Here is a 13,285-nt window from a genome sequence, read left to right on the forward strand (position 1 = left end):
AGCATTTCATTCTCCACTGCTGTCATGTACTACTTGTATATAGTAGGTTACAAGACTGCAATTAGCAGGTCTGGTTTCTGTACCAGATATGGACTTGCTATAGAGTTTCCCTCCCAGAGAGAGACACCAGAGCGATTCAGTACAAGAACCTTCAATGCACTGCCAGGAAATGGCTGTTGTGAACTTATGTAAGGTATGTTATAGATGCCACCACTTGTGGCTGAACAATACAATATAGTTTACCATTCCATTACATCTCCCCCTTTAACTTCTACATTCCTTCCATTACAATATTTACACTATCACACTGTCTTTGAAGTTCAGTACGGATCAGTGTCTTTGAATTGTACTTTTTTTCTAATTACACAACCTGAACGTGTAATAACATGGTCATTTGGCTGTCCATGAGTTGTGACGACTGTCTCTTGTCTGTTTGGAATCTGTGAGTCATCGTCGTCTTGTTCTGCATCTGCTATCTATAGAGTTTGTTCTGTTGATTGTTATTTCTGAGGAATAAATTGGAGATGTCGATATTTTCTGAGGAACTCTCCACTGTTGGTCTCGATCACATATGATCTGGGCAATGAGTTCTTTTCCTTTATAACAGCTGGAGCTTTTCTGCATCCAGCTTGACACAAACATGGACACCAGGGTCTAGACCTGGCAGTTCCCTAACTGAGTGACATCTGTTATAAAAATGTTTGTAAGCTTTTTTTGCCTTTTTATCTGATTTGGCTACTCTCTTCATGTCTGGATACATTCTTTTCCAAAGTTGGACCAGTAGTTCTGTGTTATCTTCCCATCAGGAGTTGTGTTGGACTATATGTTGTCAGTGTTGATCTGTAACTCAGAAGAATAAGAAATGAATATTCCTGCTGTATTATTTTCTTGGCTGTCCATACAACTTTTTCAGCCTCTCCATTCGCTTGTGGGTAAAGCAGCTGCTAGTAATGGGATCAAAATCTTATTTCATTTGGAATTACTTAAATTCTGCTGCGGTGAATTGTGGTCTGTTGTCTACCACTAGTTGTTCTGGAATACCAAAATGAGCGAAAGTGGACTTCAGTTTCTCTATAACACTGCAACATGTTATGTCTTCCAAGTGCGTTATTTCTATATATTTGGAAAAATAGTCCATGATGACAAGGTAATGCTGTCTTCTGAATTTGCATAAATCTGCAGCTAGTCTCTTCCAAGGTCTGTCTGGCAGAGGTGTTGTTATTAAAGGTACTTTGTCTTAGTTCTGAAATGTTCACTTGCAGATATTTTATTCTTTATGTCCTTGCTGATGCACAGCCACCACACTGGTTGGCCCATTCATAGCATTTAGTTAATTCTTGATGTCCTTCATGGATGAGGTTTAGGATTTCTCCTGTCATTTCGTTTGGAATTGCAATGCAATTCCCTTCAATCATTGTGACATACCAGGGCACAATCCAGACCAGTGAGCAGCTGTGTCATCCCTGCCCTGCAACGTTGGATGCCCTACAATGCCCTGCTAAAGGAGCTCCCACCTGGGTCGCCCACAAATAGCCCTCCAGCATGCAAGTCACACCCCTAGTGTCTGTGTGCAATTGTAGCCTGCCTGCCACACTCTGTCTCTCACCAGCCTTGTGTCTGTAGCCTGTCCCCTGGCTATGTGAGGTGGAGCCATCGTGACCCCTCTCAGTTCCTTCTCACCACCTGTTGGGTGGAGTGGGAGCTCTGTGTGGTTGTAGTCTAACAACTTTGCATTTATCCTTTCTTAGCCTAGTTTGTTGTACAATTAGTCAGTTAGTGTTTGTTAGTAAACTAAAAAAAAGAAGAAAGCCATAGAATGTAGGGGTAGTGCTCTCTGGTGATGCCCTCACAGGGGTTCAAGCGCTGCCCTTCATGTGGAGTGGCGATCCCTAAGAATGCCCCCCCTCCACACACACACACAGTGCTTGCTCTGCCTTGGCAAAGCCCACCTTTAAAAGTGCTGTTCGATCTGTAGATCATTTAAAAAGAAGACTCAGGTGTCATGGGGCCTTTGCCGCAACAGCACCTGCTTGAACAGGCCGTGTAGCCTGACCCAGCACTGAGGCCCTCCTCTGGCCACAGATCACCTTCCAGTTTGGAAAATGCTGCTGCTGCTGCTGCTTGCTTCAGGGCAGGCGCCTCTCCAATGAGGCGCAGAAGCTGTTCTCCATCATTGGCCCAAAAGAAGAGCTCTCATAAGACCAACCATGAGTGCTCCAGGTCGTGGGGTGACTCTTCTGCCTCCCCTAAGAGCTCAGGCTGGGCGGGACTGGCTCCAGCACACAGTGCTGGATGGTGCGGCACCAAGTAGGGAGGGCAGAAACCCTGTTCCGTCAACTCTGGCTCTGGCCGCCCGGCATCTGTTGAGTCTGGTGCTGATAGGAGCAATACCAGTAACCACTATGTTTGTGACATCGGCATACCAGGCTTCAGTGGACCTACTCTGCATTTCAGTCCCATCCTTACTGCTGGTCCAAGACTTTGCAAGACTGGCGCCTTCAGTAGCTCCATAGATGGAGCATGCCTCTGAACCGTTGGGCCTGTCTCAGTCGTTGGGATGGGAACGGCACCAAAGTCAATATGGGGTACCTCAGTACTGATACCCTCCTCAGCACTGGTGCAATCAATGCCACAGGTGCGTCCGTGGCGGTTGTCACCATGCTCGACATCTAGGCACTCAGGTGCTCCAGTGCCACTGTTTCCTCTCCAACCTTGCTTTTGGCGCTGATATATTTGGTATTAGTGATACCGGCTTCATCGGGAACACAGAGTCCAATCTCATTCTGGTCGATGGATGAGCCAGATCACCTTTTGGTTCCCTCAGGGTTGCTTTGCCTCTGTCCCCTAGATCCCAGGGCTCCTCCACTTCAGAGTCAGGATTATCATCCTCCCACTCTCTTTTGCCTGAGGAGGACTGAAGGCCACCAGTGGAGCAGTATGGCTACCAGGGTTGGCATGTGCCCTGAGGCTGGGATGGAGGCCCCTGGCCTGGTGCCTACTGGCCACCAATGCCTTACCCATACCAGGGGCCCCCTGGCCTCAGTGGGACACTCTTCTCTCCTGGAGGTCTCATTCGTCGTCCCAGTCAAAGGTGAGATCACCCATCTGCTCTGCGTTGGTGGCTGCAGATCAGCCACAGGCTCAAGCTCCCACGTCTCCCGGTCCTCTGGAGCCTTTGGACTTTCCCAGTCCGGATATGTTATCCCAGGAGCAGGACCCAGCTGTGGCTCAGCCAAGATCCTCATCCCTGTACAAGATGGTGCTGCTGGGTTCATCCTCCCCTTCCACCCCAGAGAGCTTTAAGGCATACTAGCACCTTTTACACTAGGTGGCTTTATCCCTGGGTATTCAAGTGGAGTTTCTCCAGGAGAATACTCACAAACTCGTGGACAATTATCCGCCCTCTGATCCTGGGAAGGTGCCACCCCATAAATGATGCACTCCCCAATAAATGATGCAGTTCTCAAACCTGCGAGAGACATTTGGGGTACTCTTGCCTCAGTATCACTGGTGGCTAAGTGCTTGGAGAAGCGCTATTTCATGCCTGTACTGGGATATGAAGGGTTCTATTCCCATCTGGTCCCAAACTCCCTGATGGTCATGGCAATGAATGACAGAGCCCAGCAGGGCTGGTTCAAGTCCACATCAAAGGACAGAGACTCTAAGCGGCTGGACCTTTTGGGCAGAAAGATATATACCTCATTGTCACTAGATGACGATCACGAATCAGCAAATTTTGCTGTCCAGATATACTTTCTCAATCAGTTTCAGAGTAACAGCCGTGTTAGTCTGTATTCGCAAAAAGAAAAGGAGTACTTGTGGCACCTTAGAGACTAACCAATTTATCTGAGCATAAGCTCAGAGAAAGCTTATGCTCAGATAAATTGGTTAGTCTCTAAGGTACCACAAGTACTCCTTTTCTTTTTTCTCAATCGGTTGGCTGTGTCCCCCTATGTTTTCTCAGCGTGGGGCATCCTCACGATCAATCTATTTGCGATGAGAGAAAACAGGAAGTGTTGTCTTTTCTGCTGTCAGTTGTGGGGGACCCAGCCCGGGCTCGCTCTCTGATGCCTTCCACTGCCGCTGGCAGTCAACTACACGCCTTCCCTCCAGTTCCAATTGTTCCTAAGGTCATCACCAACCTCAAGGAGGATTGAGCCAGACTCATCCTGATCACGCCAGCATGGCCGAGACAGTGCTGGTTCTCAGACGTCCTCGCTCTGTCTGCCCAGCCTCCCATGCTGCTTCTTCTCCGCCCTAACCTCCTCACAGAGGGCCATGGCCGCACCCTGCATCTGGCAATCAGCTCCCTGCACTTTATGGCATGGATGCTGCATGGCTGAATGAGGAGGAAGAGCATTGCTTAAAGGCTGTCCAGCAGGTCCTACTTATCAGCAGGAAGTCTTCCACTTTACTAAGTAGGCCATCCTAGTGGGAGAGGTTTTCTGTGTGGTCCTCAGTCTGCAGGACCCATCTGGTGGGGCCTTCCATCCAGGACATCTTAAAGTACCTGCCACACCTTAGAAATTGGGCTGGGCACTCAGTTACCTGAGAGTGCACTTGGCAGCAATATCAGCATTTTATCCCCCCCCCATCCAAGGGAAATCGTTTTTTTCCAATGCTATGGTGACAAGGTTTCTCCAGTCCGAGAGACAGCCCCTCTTTGGGACCTGACCATTGTTTTAGCAGCTCTGAAGAGGCCTCAATTTGAGCATTTTGCATCCTGTCTTCTGCTCCTCCTGTCTCAGAAAATTGCGTTCTTGATAGCCATTAACTCTGCCAGGAGGGTGGATGAATTGAATGCCCTGATGGCGGGGTCCCCCTACATGCAGTTCTCCAGGGACAAGATAACACTCCGACCACACCCTAAGTTCTTATCCAAATTGGTCTCTTAATTTCATTTGAGCCAGGCTGTGTGTTTTCCTGTGTTCTTCCCTAATCCACATTGCTTCCGGAGGAGCAGTGCCTCCATATGTTAGACATGAGATGGTGTCTATCCTTTTACCTGAACAGAACTGAACTGTTTCATGCTTCGCCTCACCTGTTCTTGTCATATGTGGACCGTATGAAAGGACAAGTGGTTTGTGCACAGGCCATCTCCAGATGGATAACATTTTGTATCAGGACTGCGTATGAAATAGCATCAGCAACGCCTCCTCAGCAGATATGAGCTCATTCGACAAGAGCACAGGCAGTGTTGGTAGCGTTCCTTAATGACATTTTCATATTAGACATTTGCAGGGCAGGCACATGGTCATCCATCCATCCATTTACAGACCATTATGCTATCACTACATCTTCCTGAGCAGACACTAGTGCAGTGGTTCTCAAACTTTTGTACCAGTGACCCCTTTCACACAGCAAGCCTCTGAGTGCGACCCCCCCCCCTTATAAATTAAAAACACTTTTTTATATATATTTAACACCATTATAAATGTTGGAGGCTAAGCGGAGTTTGAGGTGGAGGTTGACAGCTCGCGACCCCCCATGTAATAGCCTCGTAACCCTCTGAGGGCTCCCGACTCCTGGTTTGAGAAGCCCTGCACTAATGTCAGAGCAGTCCTGCGATCCTTACTCTGATATATTTCAAGCCCCACCTCCTACAGGGAGTACTGCTTGTGATTCACCTACTTGGAATACACCTCTGCATCTACTTGAAGAAGAAACGGTTATTTACTGTAACTGTGGTTCTTCGAGATGTGATGCAGATGTGTATTCCACGACCCACCCTCCATCCCCTCTGCATCGAGGTAGTTCCTTGAACGTTCAGTGTGAAGGAACTGAGGGGGGTTGTGGTGGCATTGCCTCATATAATCAGGGAAGGAGCGACAGACACAAGACATGAGCGCCACCCCTCTACAGGTACTGCTAGGCAAAAGTCTCCAGCTGTGGCGTATGGGGCGTGCACACACTTTTACCTAGAATACCCATCTGCATCAGATCTTGAAGAACCACAGTTGCAGTAAGTTACTGTTTCTTATATTAGGTCCGTTATTTCTTTAAAAGGAATAATATGCCAACTTATTATTTCAATTAGTTATTCAGGCACTTTGATTTAAATACACTGCATTAGATGAAACAATAAAACAAGTTCATCAACTGCAAAGAGTTAGATTTGAAGTGCATACAAGTAATGAGGCATAAAAGTCGGAAACAGTTACAAGAAAAATAAAGATAAAATTCAACTGGTGCCTCACTTAACAAACTATGTTAAATACAAAGCAAAGTTTTCTCACCACACGTTTTTCAGCAGTTTTACTGACCAAACTTCTTAGGTCAGAACTCCTCCCCTAGTCCATGAGCTGCTTCTTTTGTCTCTTCAGATGCAGTGAATCGATGGGCAGAGAGAGAGAAGGGTGCCTTAGGTGTTTGTCCTTCCTTTTCATAGTTTCAGTCACCCCTCTTGAAAAACATTTCTAGCTGGGTACCAGGAGACAAAAAGTCTATGTGGAAGAGGTTCCCTGCTGCTTTGTTCTCACCTGATTGCTCTTCTTTTGTTTTCCTTCCTGCTTGATGACTCTGTTTATGGCTTAAATGCAAATTAAGCAGAGCACCCATTCTTTTGTTTCAGACAGACCTGCTTGGAACATGTGTTAATAACACCATATAGTGGAATCTTATAAATTCATATACAATGTTGCCACACATATTTTTCCAGGACAATAATGACCAGCAAATTATGAGTTTTCAAATGATACTTCACAAGGCATACTTTGTACAAACGTTATTACAATAGTGTGAAGGGTGGGAACACAGGGGTATATTCTGTCACAATCATGAGTCCATTTGACTCTCTTAGTTACCCACACACTGCATAGTCTCTTGTCACTTCCTTAGTGTCCTTTAGATACTTGGACCAACCAGCCCTAATGTAATTTAGATCTTGAAGTTGCATGTCTCTCAAGGTTGCTTGTTGTAGCTGGTGTAGTCTCTTTTCCAGCACTGGTCTGTATGTGTCTACACATCCACGTACAGCTTTACATCATCTTTGAGTTAATGGGTAGATGAGTGTGATGCTGGGATATGTGACAGAGGGTCTGCTACTACCGCATTTTGCTCAGGAACATATTTAGCAATTTGATTAAATTGTATTAACCGTAGCAATAGACTTTCGTGTCTCAGTGGTCTTGATCCAAGTGCTTGATCTTTTCCATTGATGAGGGTTATAAGTAGTTTATGGTCTGTTATCAGTGTAAATGAATCCAGTCCACACAGGTAGCTCTAAAAGTTCTCTCATCCCCATACACTTGCCAGATGCTCTTTTTCAATCTGTGCATTTCGTTTGTCTGCGTCTGTGAGTGTGTGAAAGCAAAATGCATCTGGCTTCCACTCAGGTCCATGTTGCTATAAGACTATACCACCTAGGGCATAGCTGCTTACATCTGCGCTGACCCCCATTGTGGGTTTGTTCACATCACAGTATTTGAGAACTTAGCTTACTAGAGAGATACACCAGAAGTGTTCACTATAGGATCCTTTAATACCCTGCCAGGAATGGCTGTTGTGAGCTTAAATAAGGTGTGTTACATGTGGCACACCCACAGGCTGAACAACCATACGGTTGAGCATTCCATTACAGCAGCTTAATTGGAAATCTCTTTGTTTCTTCCCTTAGTACAAGAAATTCAAAGACATGCGGATGATTCAGAATCGCATGAAGGAAATTGTAAATCATGTTGACAAGGTAACAGTGAGGTATCCCCAGGCTGCAGTGAGGATGGGGTCCTGTCCTGCAATTCTTGCTCAGGCAAAGCTCCCAGCACTGCTAAGACCGTTCCCACCGATTCCCATGTTGTAAGGCTGGCAGAACTTGTCCCATGGTTTGCTTGCAACAATGAACTCTTGTTACACACACGAGTCAAAATACAAGATCACTTTCCTGTTTAAGGGACAAAAGACCATTGCTCCAGTTTTCAGCCTATATAAGAATAGAAACTGGGGCAGATTGGAATGTCTTCCTGTGCAAAGTACGGGGCCCATCTCAGTCCTGCTAGGCAACCAACCAGATGGAAAATTTATTAACACATTCTCTGTATCATGGTGTTTGTGGCAGGCACTTTCGAGAGACAATTGTTTGCAGTGTGTAAGCAGCGTGCTGGGGCAGTACAGAACGGGAGAAATGGCACTTACAGACTCAGGCCTGATCTGGCAGGTTCCTGAGCACTCTGGCCCTGATCCAGGAGAACCCATAAGGATGTGATTACCTTTAGGAATATATGTAGACCCATTGATTTCACAAAGGCTGGCGTAAGGCTCAGGCCCTAGTGGGGCTGCTGCTGGGTGCCCGCTAGTACTGCGTGTCATGCCATTGTCTGGCCCTAAATTAGTCTGGGAGAGTTCAGTTCTCCTCAGAGCAGCACAAGTGCCCTTCCCGTTGCTTTTGGGATTGCCAAATCATGTGGCCCAGAGCTGCAGGCCAAAGAAGAATGGTGAAAACTACCGGGGTGTTAAAAGCTGGCTGAAATGTGACGGCTTCCTCCTGATCCCTTTGATAGGGATCCACAGGCAGAGCTTGGCCTGGGGGGGGGGAAGCAGCAGTAGAGGCTATGGGTTTGGAATTGCATTCTGAGTGAAAACGATGAATTCTCCCTCTCCCAGAAGGGCACAAGGCTCAGGTACCAAGCCTCTGTCCTGAGTGTTGCCAAGTGCCATCTTTGTGTGGAGAGATTCTGTCTCCTGCAGTCCAGCTCTAATACAGTCTCGCTTTCTGCTGCAGCTTTATCAGACTCTTAATATCCGTGTGGCCTTGATAGGCCTGGAAGTCTGGAGTTACAAAGACAGGATCACTGTGAGTCCAAACCCAGACACCACACTGGACAATTTTCTTCACTGGCGAGAGTCTGAACTGTTACAAAAGAAGAAGCATGACAATGCCCAACTGATCACGTAAGCACTGCCATTACACTGCCCACAACATGAGCCGAGGCTGCTGACCGTGGGCACAGGGCGCTGGGGAGCCCAATGCTGGGGCTGGGATACTTACAGTATCTGATGCAGTAGGAATGCCCAGATGTGGTCTAATGTCCGTTGTTGGGTTTAGCATGCGAATGCTGGGTGGGATTGGTGGCCTGTGATACAGACTGGGTGATCTGGTGGCCCCTTCTGGCCTTAGACTCTGTTACTCTGAATTGTGTGTGGCAATGCTAGCGTGGTAGGACTGGTCAGAGAGAGCAGTGCAGGCATCCCTGACTCTGAGAGGGCTGGTACAAGCTGCTTCAGAGGGCGGGGCAAGAACCATGAAGTGGCCAGTTCTGGGATAACCTTCCCACAAGTGACATGCCTTCCTGACCTCCATCAGTTAAGTCTTGGGGGTCATTCCCCAGAGCAGGAGGATTTAGATCTCTTGCAAATTTTTGGTATAAATGGAGATGTTGCTGGGAGCTGCTGGTGGGGTTTCTGGTTTGCTGGGAGCTGTGGGGTTGCTGGGGTAGCTGGGGAGACATGTGGGGAAGTTGGGGGGAGTTTGGTTAGCTGGAATATGTGGGGAGTAATATGTAGACAGGGCTATAGTTGATGTGGTACACTGTGTTTGGGGGACACAGTACCAACACTAGCATGCTGTGCCACTGGCCACGGATGTGGCAATGCTGCTTGAGGCCACAGTACTAATTGTGGATGATGTTTGTCCTTTTATGAGTGTTTTGCCTTCCTGCAGAGGCATAGACTTCCAAGGCACAACGGTGGGACTGGCCAAGAAGTATGCAATGTGCACCAGGGACTCAGGAGGAGTAAATCAGGTGGGGCTTGATAACTGCTTCCATTCTAAGCAATAGAAGAGGGACAGAAGTGAGATCCCAGAGCTGGGGGAACGCCAGGGCCTGATGGCAAAGAAATCACCCTCTGCTTCTGGCTGATCTGTACCATTGGCTCCATGGCTTCCCATGCTCTTCCTGTCTCCCCATCAAACTGAAGGCTCTCTGTGCTTTGCCTTTCTGGCTGCGAGTGACACATGCTCATGCAACCAGGGAGGGGCTATCTCCAGCTCTATCCAGCTGTAGGCCTCTCTGTACTGGCTCAGGGAGATCAGAAAGGCCAAATCCTGCCCAAATGGCACATTCCATTGTGATCTGTGACCTAAACACTTAGGGCCACACTCAGCTGCCTGTGAGCAGCTTTGATTGGTTTGACCAGACTTGACCCTGGGGGTGCTGCAGGTACCCACCATCGACATGGACGGAGATGTATGGTGGACGAGTGGCTCCTGAGTAGCCTGGAGCTTTCTCTGGGGTGGAATGTACAATGTTCAAACTCTCTTTTTACAAATGTTTCAAACACATGGAAAGAGCCCAGCTGCTCTCCCAAAACAGCTACAGTGACACAAGACCTTTCCTTTTTAGCTGCCTGGGACTTGATTTATATATTAAAAAAATCAGACTCTTTGAATGTTCCCCTTCACCCTTTCTCTATCCACACCCAAGCCTCTCAGCCCAAGAAGTGAGCCCTCAGGAACTGAAATTGTTATTAAATCTCCATTTGGGTCCGCGCTGTTGTATTCTGTATTTACTGGAATTGTAGTAGTTGACTTCTGGTTTTCTAGCCAATTAGGGCGGCAATGGAGCTTGATTTCAGAGGAAACATAAGAACGGCCATACTGGGCCAGACAAATGGTCCCCTGTTCTGTTCACTCCCTCTAAAGCCTCTGGTAGCAGCCACTTCTGACAGTGGCTGCTACCAGAGGCTTTAGAGGGAGTGAACAGAACAGGGCAATTACCAAGTTAACCATCCCCTGTCATCTAGTCCCATCTTCTAGCAGTCAGATACTTAGGGACACTTAGAGCATGAGATTGCATCACTGACCATGTTGGCTAATAGCTATTGTTGGATCTATCCTTCATGAACTTACCTAATTCTTTTTTGAACCCAGTTATACTTTGGCCTTCACATCATCCCACGGCAACGAGTTCCACAGGTTGACTGTGCGTTGTGTGAAGAAGTACTTCCTTCTGTTTGTTTGAAACCTGCTGCCTATTAATATCATTAGGTGACCATGGTTCTTGTACCATGTGAAGGGGTAAATAAAACTACCTTATTCATTTTCTTCACATCATTAATGATTTTATAGATCTCTATAATATCCCTCCTAAGTCAGCTCTTTTCTAAGCAGAACGGTCCCAGTCTCTTTAATCTCTCCTCATGTGGAAGCTGTTCCATACTCCTAATCATTTTTGTTCCCCTTCTTTGTACCATTTCTAATAGACCTTTTTTGAGATGGAGTAACCAGAACTGCATGCAGTATTCAAGGCATGGTCGTATCAGGGATTTCTATAGTGGCATTTTGATATTTACTGTTTTATTCTCTCCCCCTTTCCTAATGGTTCATAACATTCTGTTCGCTTTTTTGACTGTCGATGCACATTGAGCGGCTGTTTTTATGTCTTCCAATGTGTGTTACTTTGCATTTATCAACATTTTGTTGCTCAGTCACCCAGTTTTGTAAGATCCCTTTGGAACTCTTCGCAGTCTGCTTTGGACTTTGGTATCTTGAGTAATTTTGTATCACGTGGAAACTGTGCCACCTCACTGTTTACCCCTTTTTCCAGATCATTTATGACTAAGCTGATGAACAGCACTGGTCCCAGTACAGATCCCTGGACGACACTACTAATTACCTCTCTCCATTTTGAAAACTGACCATGTATTCCCACCCTTTGTTTCCTGTCTTTTAACCAGTTACTCATCCATGAGAGGACCTGCCCTCTTATCCATGACTGCTTACTTTGCTTAAGAGCCTTTGTTGAGGGATCTAATTAAGGGCTTTCTGAAAGTCCAAGTACACTATATCCACTAGCTCACCCTTGTTCAAATATTGGTTGACCCCTTTAAAGAGTTCTAATACATAATATCCTTTTATAAGTCATGTTGACACTTCCCCAACAAACTGTGTTCACCTATGTGTCTGATAAATCTGTTCTGTACTATAGTTTCAACCAGTTTGCCTGGTACTGAAGTTAGGCTTACTGGCCTGTAATTGCCAGGATTGCTTCTGGAGCATTTAAAAAAAGTTGGCATCACATTAGCTATCCTCCTGTCATCTGGTACAGAAGCTGATTTAAGCGATAGGCTTCATGCCACAGTTTGTAGTTCTACAATTTCGTATTTGAGTTCGTTCAGAACTCTTGGATGAATCCCACCTGGTTGTGGGAACTTATTACTGTTTAATTATCAGTTTGTTCCAAAACCTTCTCTTCTGACTCCTCAATCTGGGACAGTTCCTCAGATTTATCACCTAAGAAGAATGGCTCAAGTGTGGAAATCTCCCTCACATCCTCTGCATTGAGCACTGATGCAAAGAATTCATTTAGCTTCTCCGCAATGGCCTTGTCATTCTTGAGTGCTCCTTCAGCACCTTGATTGTCTAGCTGTGGCCCCACTGATTTTTTGGCAGGCTTCCTGCTTCTGGTGTACTTAAAAAAATTTTGCTGTTAGTTTTTGTGTCTTTTGCTAGGTGCTCTTCAGATTCTTTTTTTAGCCTGCCTAATTATACTTTTATACTTGACTTGTTTATGTTCCTTTCAATTTTTCTTAGTAGAATTTAACTTCTGATTTTTAAAGGATGCCTTTTTAACTCTAACTGCCTCTTTTACTCTGTTTAGCCATACTGTCATTTTTTTGGTCCTCTTACTTTTTTTTTTTTTTGTCATACACATTTAATTTGTGCCTCTATTATGGTGTTTTTTAAAAATTTCCATGCAGTTTGCAGACATTTCACTCTTGTGACTGTTCCTTTTAATTTCCATTTCACTAGCTTGCTCATTTTTGTGTAGTTCCCCTTTTTGAAGTTAAATGCTTCTGTGATGAGGGCTTCTTTGGTATTCCTCTCCCACAAGGATGTTAAATTTAATTACATTATGGTCGCTATGACTGAGCAGTTTGGCTATATTCACCTGTTGGACCAGACCCTGTGCACCACTTAGGACTAAATCAAGAATTGCCTCTCCACTTGTGGGTTCAAGGACTAGCTACTCCAAGAAACCTACGTTAATGGTGTCTAGAAATTGTATCTGTTTTCTGTCCTGAGGTGACATGTACCCCAGTCAGTATGCGGATAGTTCAAATCCTCCATTATTATTGAGTTTTCTATTTCGTAGCCTCTCTCATCTCACTGAGCATTTCAAAATCACCGTCACCATCCTGGTCAGGTGGTCAATAGTATATTCCTACTGCTAGAGTCTTATTATTCAAACATGGAATTTTCTATCCATAGAGTGTCTATGGTACAGTTTGATTCATTTAAGATATTTACTGTATTTGATGCTATGCTTTCTTTTACAGAGAGTGCCTCTTC

At 45.8% G+C, this 13,285-nt stretch overlaps 1 protein-coding gene across 2 annotated transcripts in view; it reads left to right on the forward strand.

Annotated features, from left to right (window-relative positions):
- Window positions 1-13,285, forward strand: part of ADAM8 (ADAM metallopeptidase domain 8) — a 99,867-nt gene that overhangs the window by 47,491 nt on the left and 39,091 nt on the right. For both annotated transcript variants that reach the window (XM_073353122.1, XM_073353123.1), the window contains exons 8-10: window positions 7,616-7,684; window positions 8,717-8,886; window positions 9,656-9,737. In XM_073353122.1, coding sequence (XP_073209223.1) covers window positions 7,616-7,684; window positions 8,717-8,886; window positions 9,656-9,737 — 321 coding nt within the window. The remainder of the gene's footprint in view (window positions 1-7,615; window positions 7,685-8,716; window positions 8,887-9,655; window positions 9,738-13,285) is intronic.

Source organism: Lepidochelys kempii, chromosome 7 (genome assembly GCF_965140285.1).
Source record: "Lepidochelys kempii isolate rLepKem1 chromosome 7, rLepKem1.hap1, whole genome shotgun sequence".
NCBI classification, from domain to species: Eukaryota; Metazoa; Chordata; order Testudines; family Cheloniidae; genus Lepidochelys; species Lepidochelys kempii.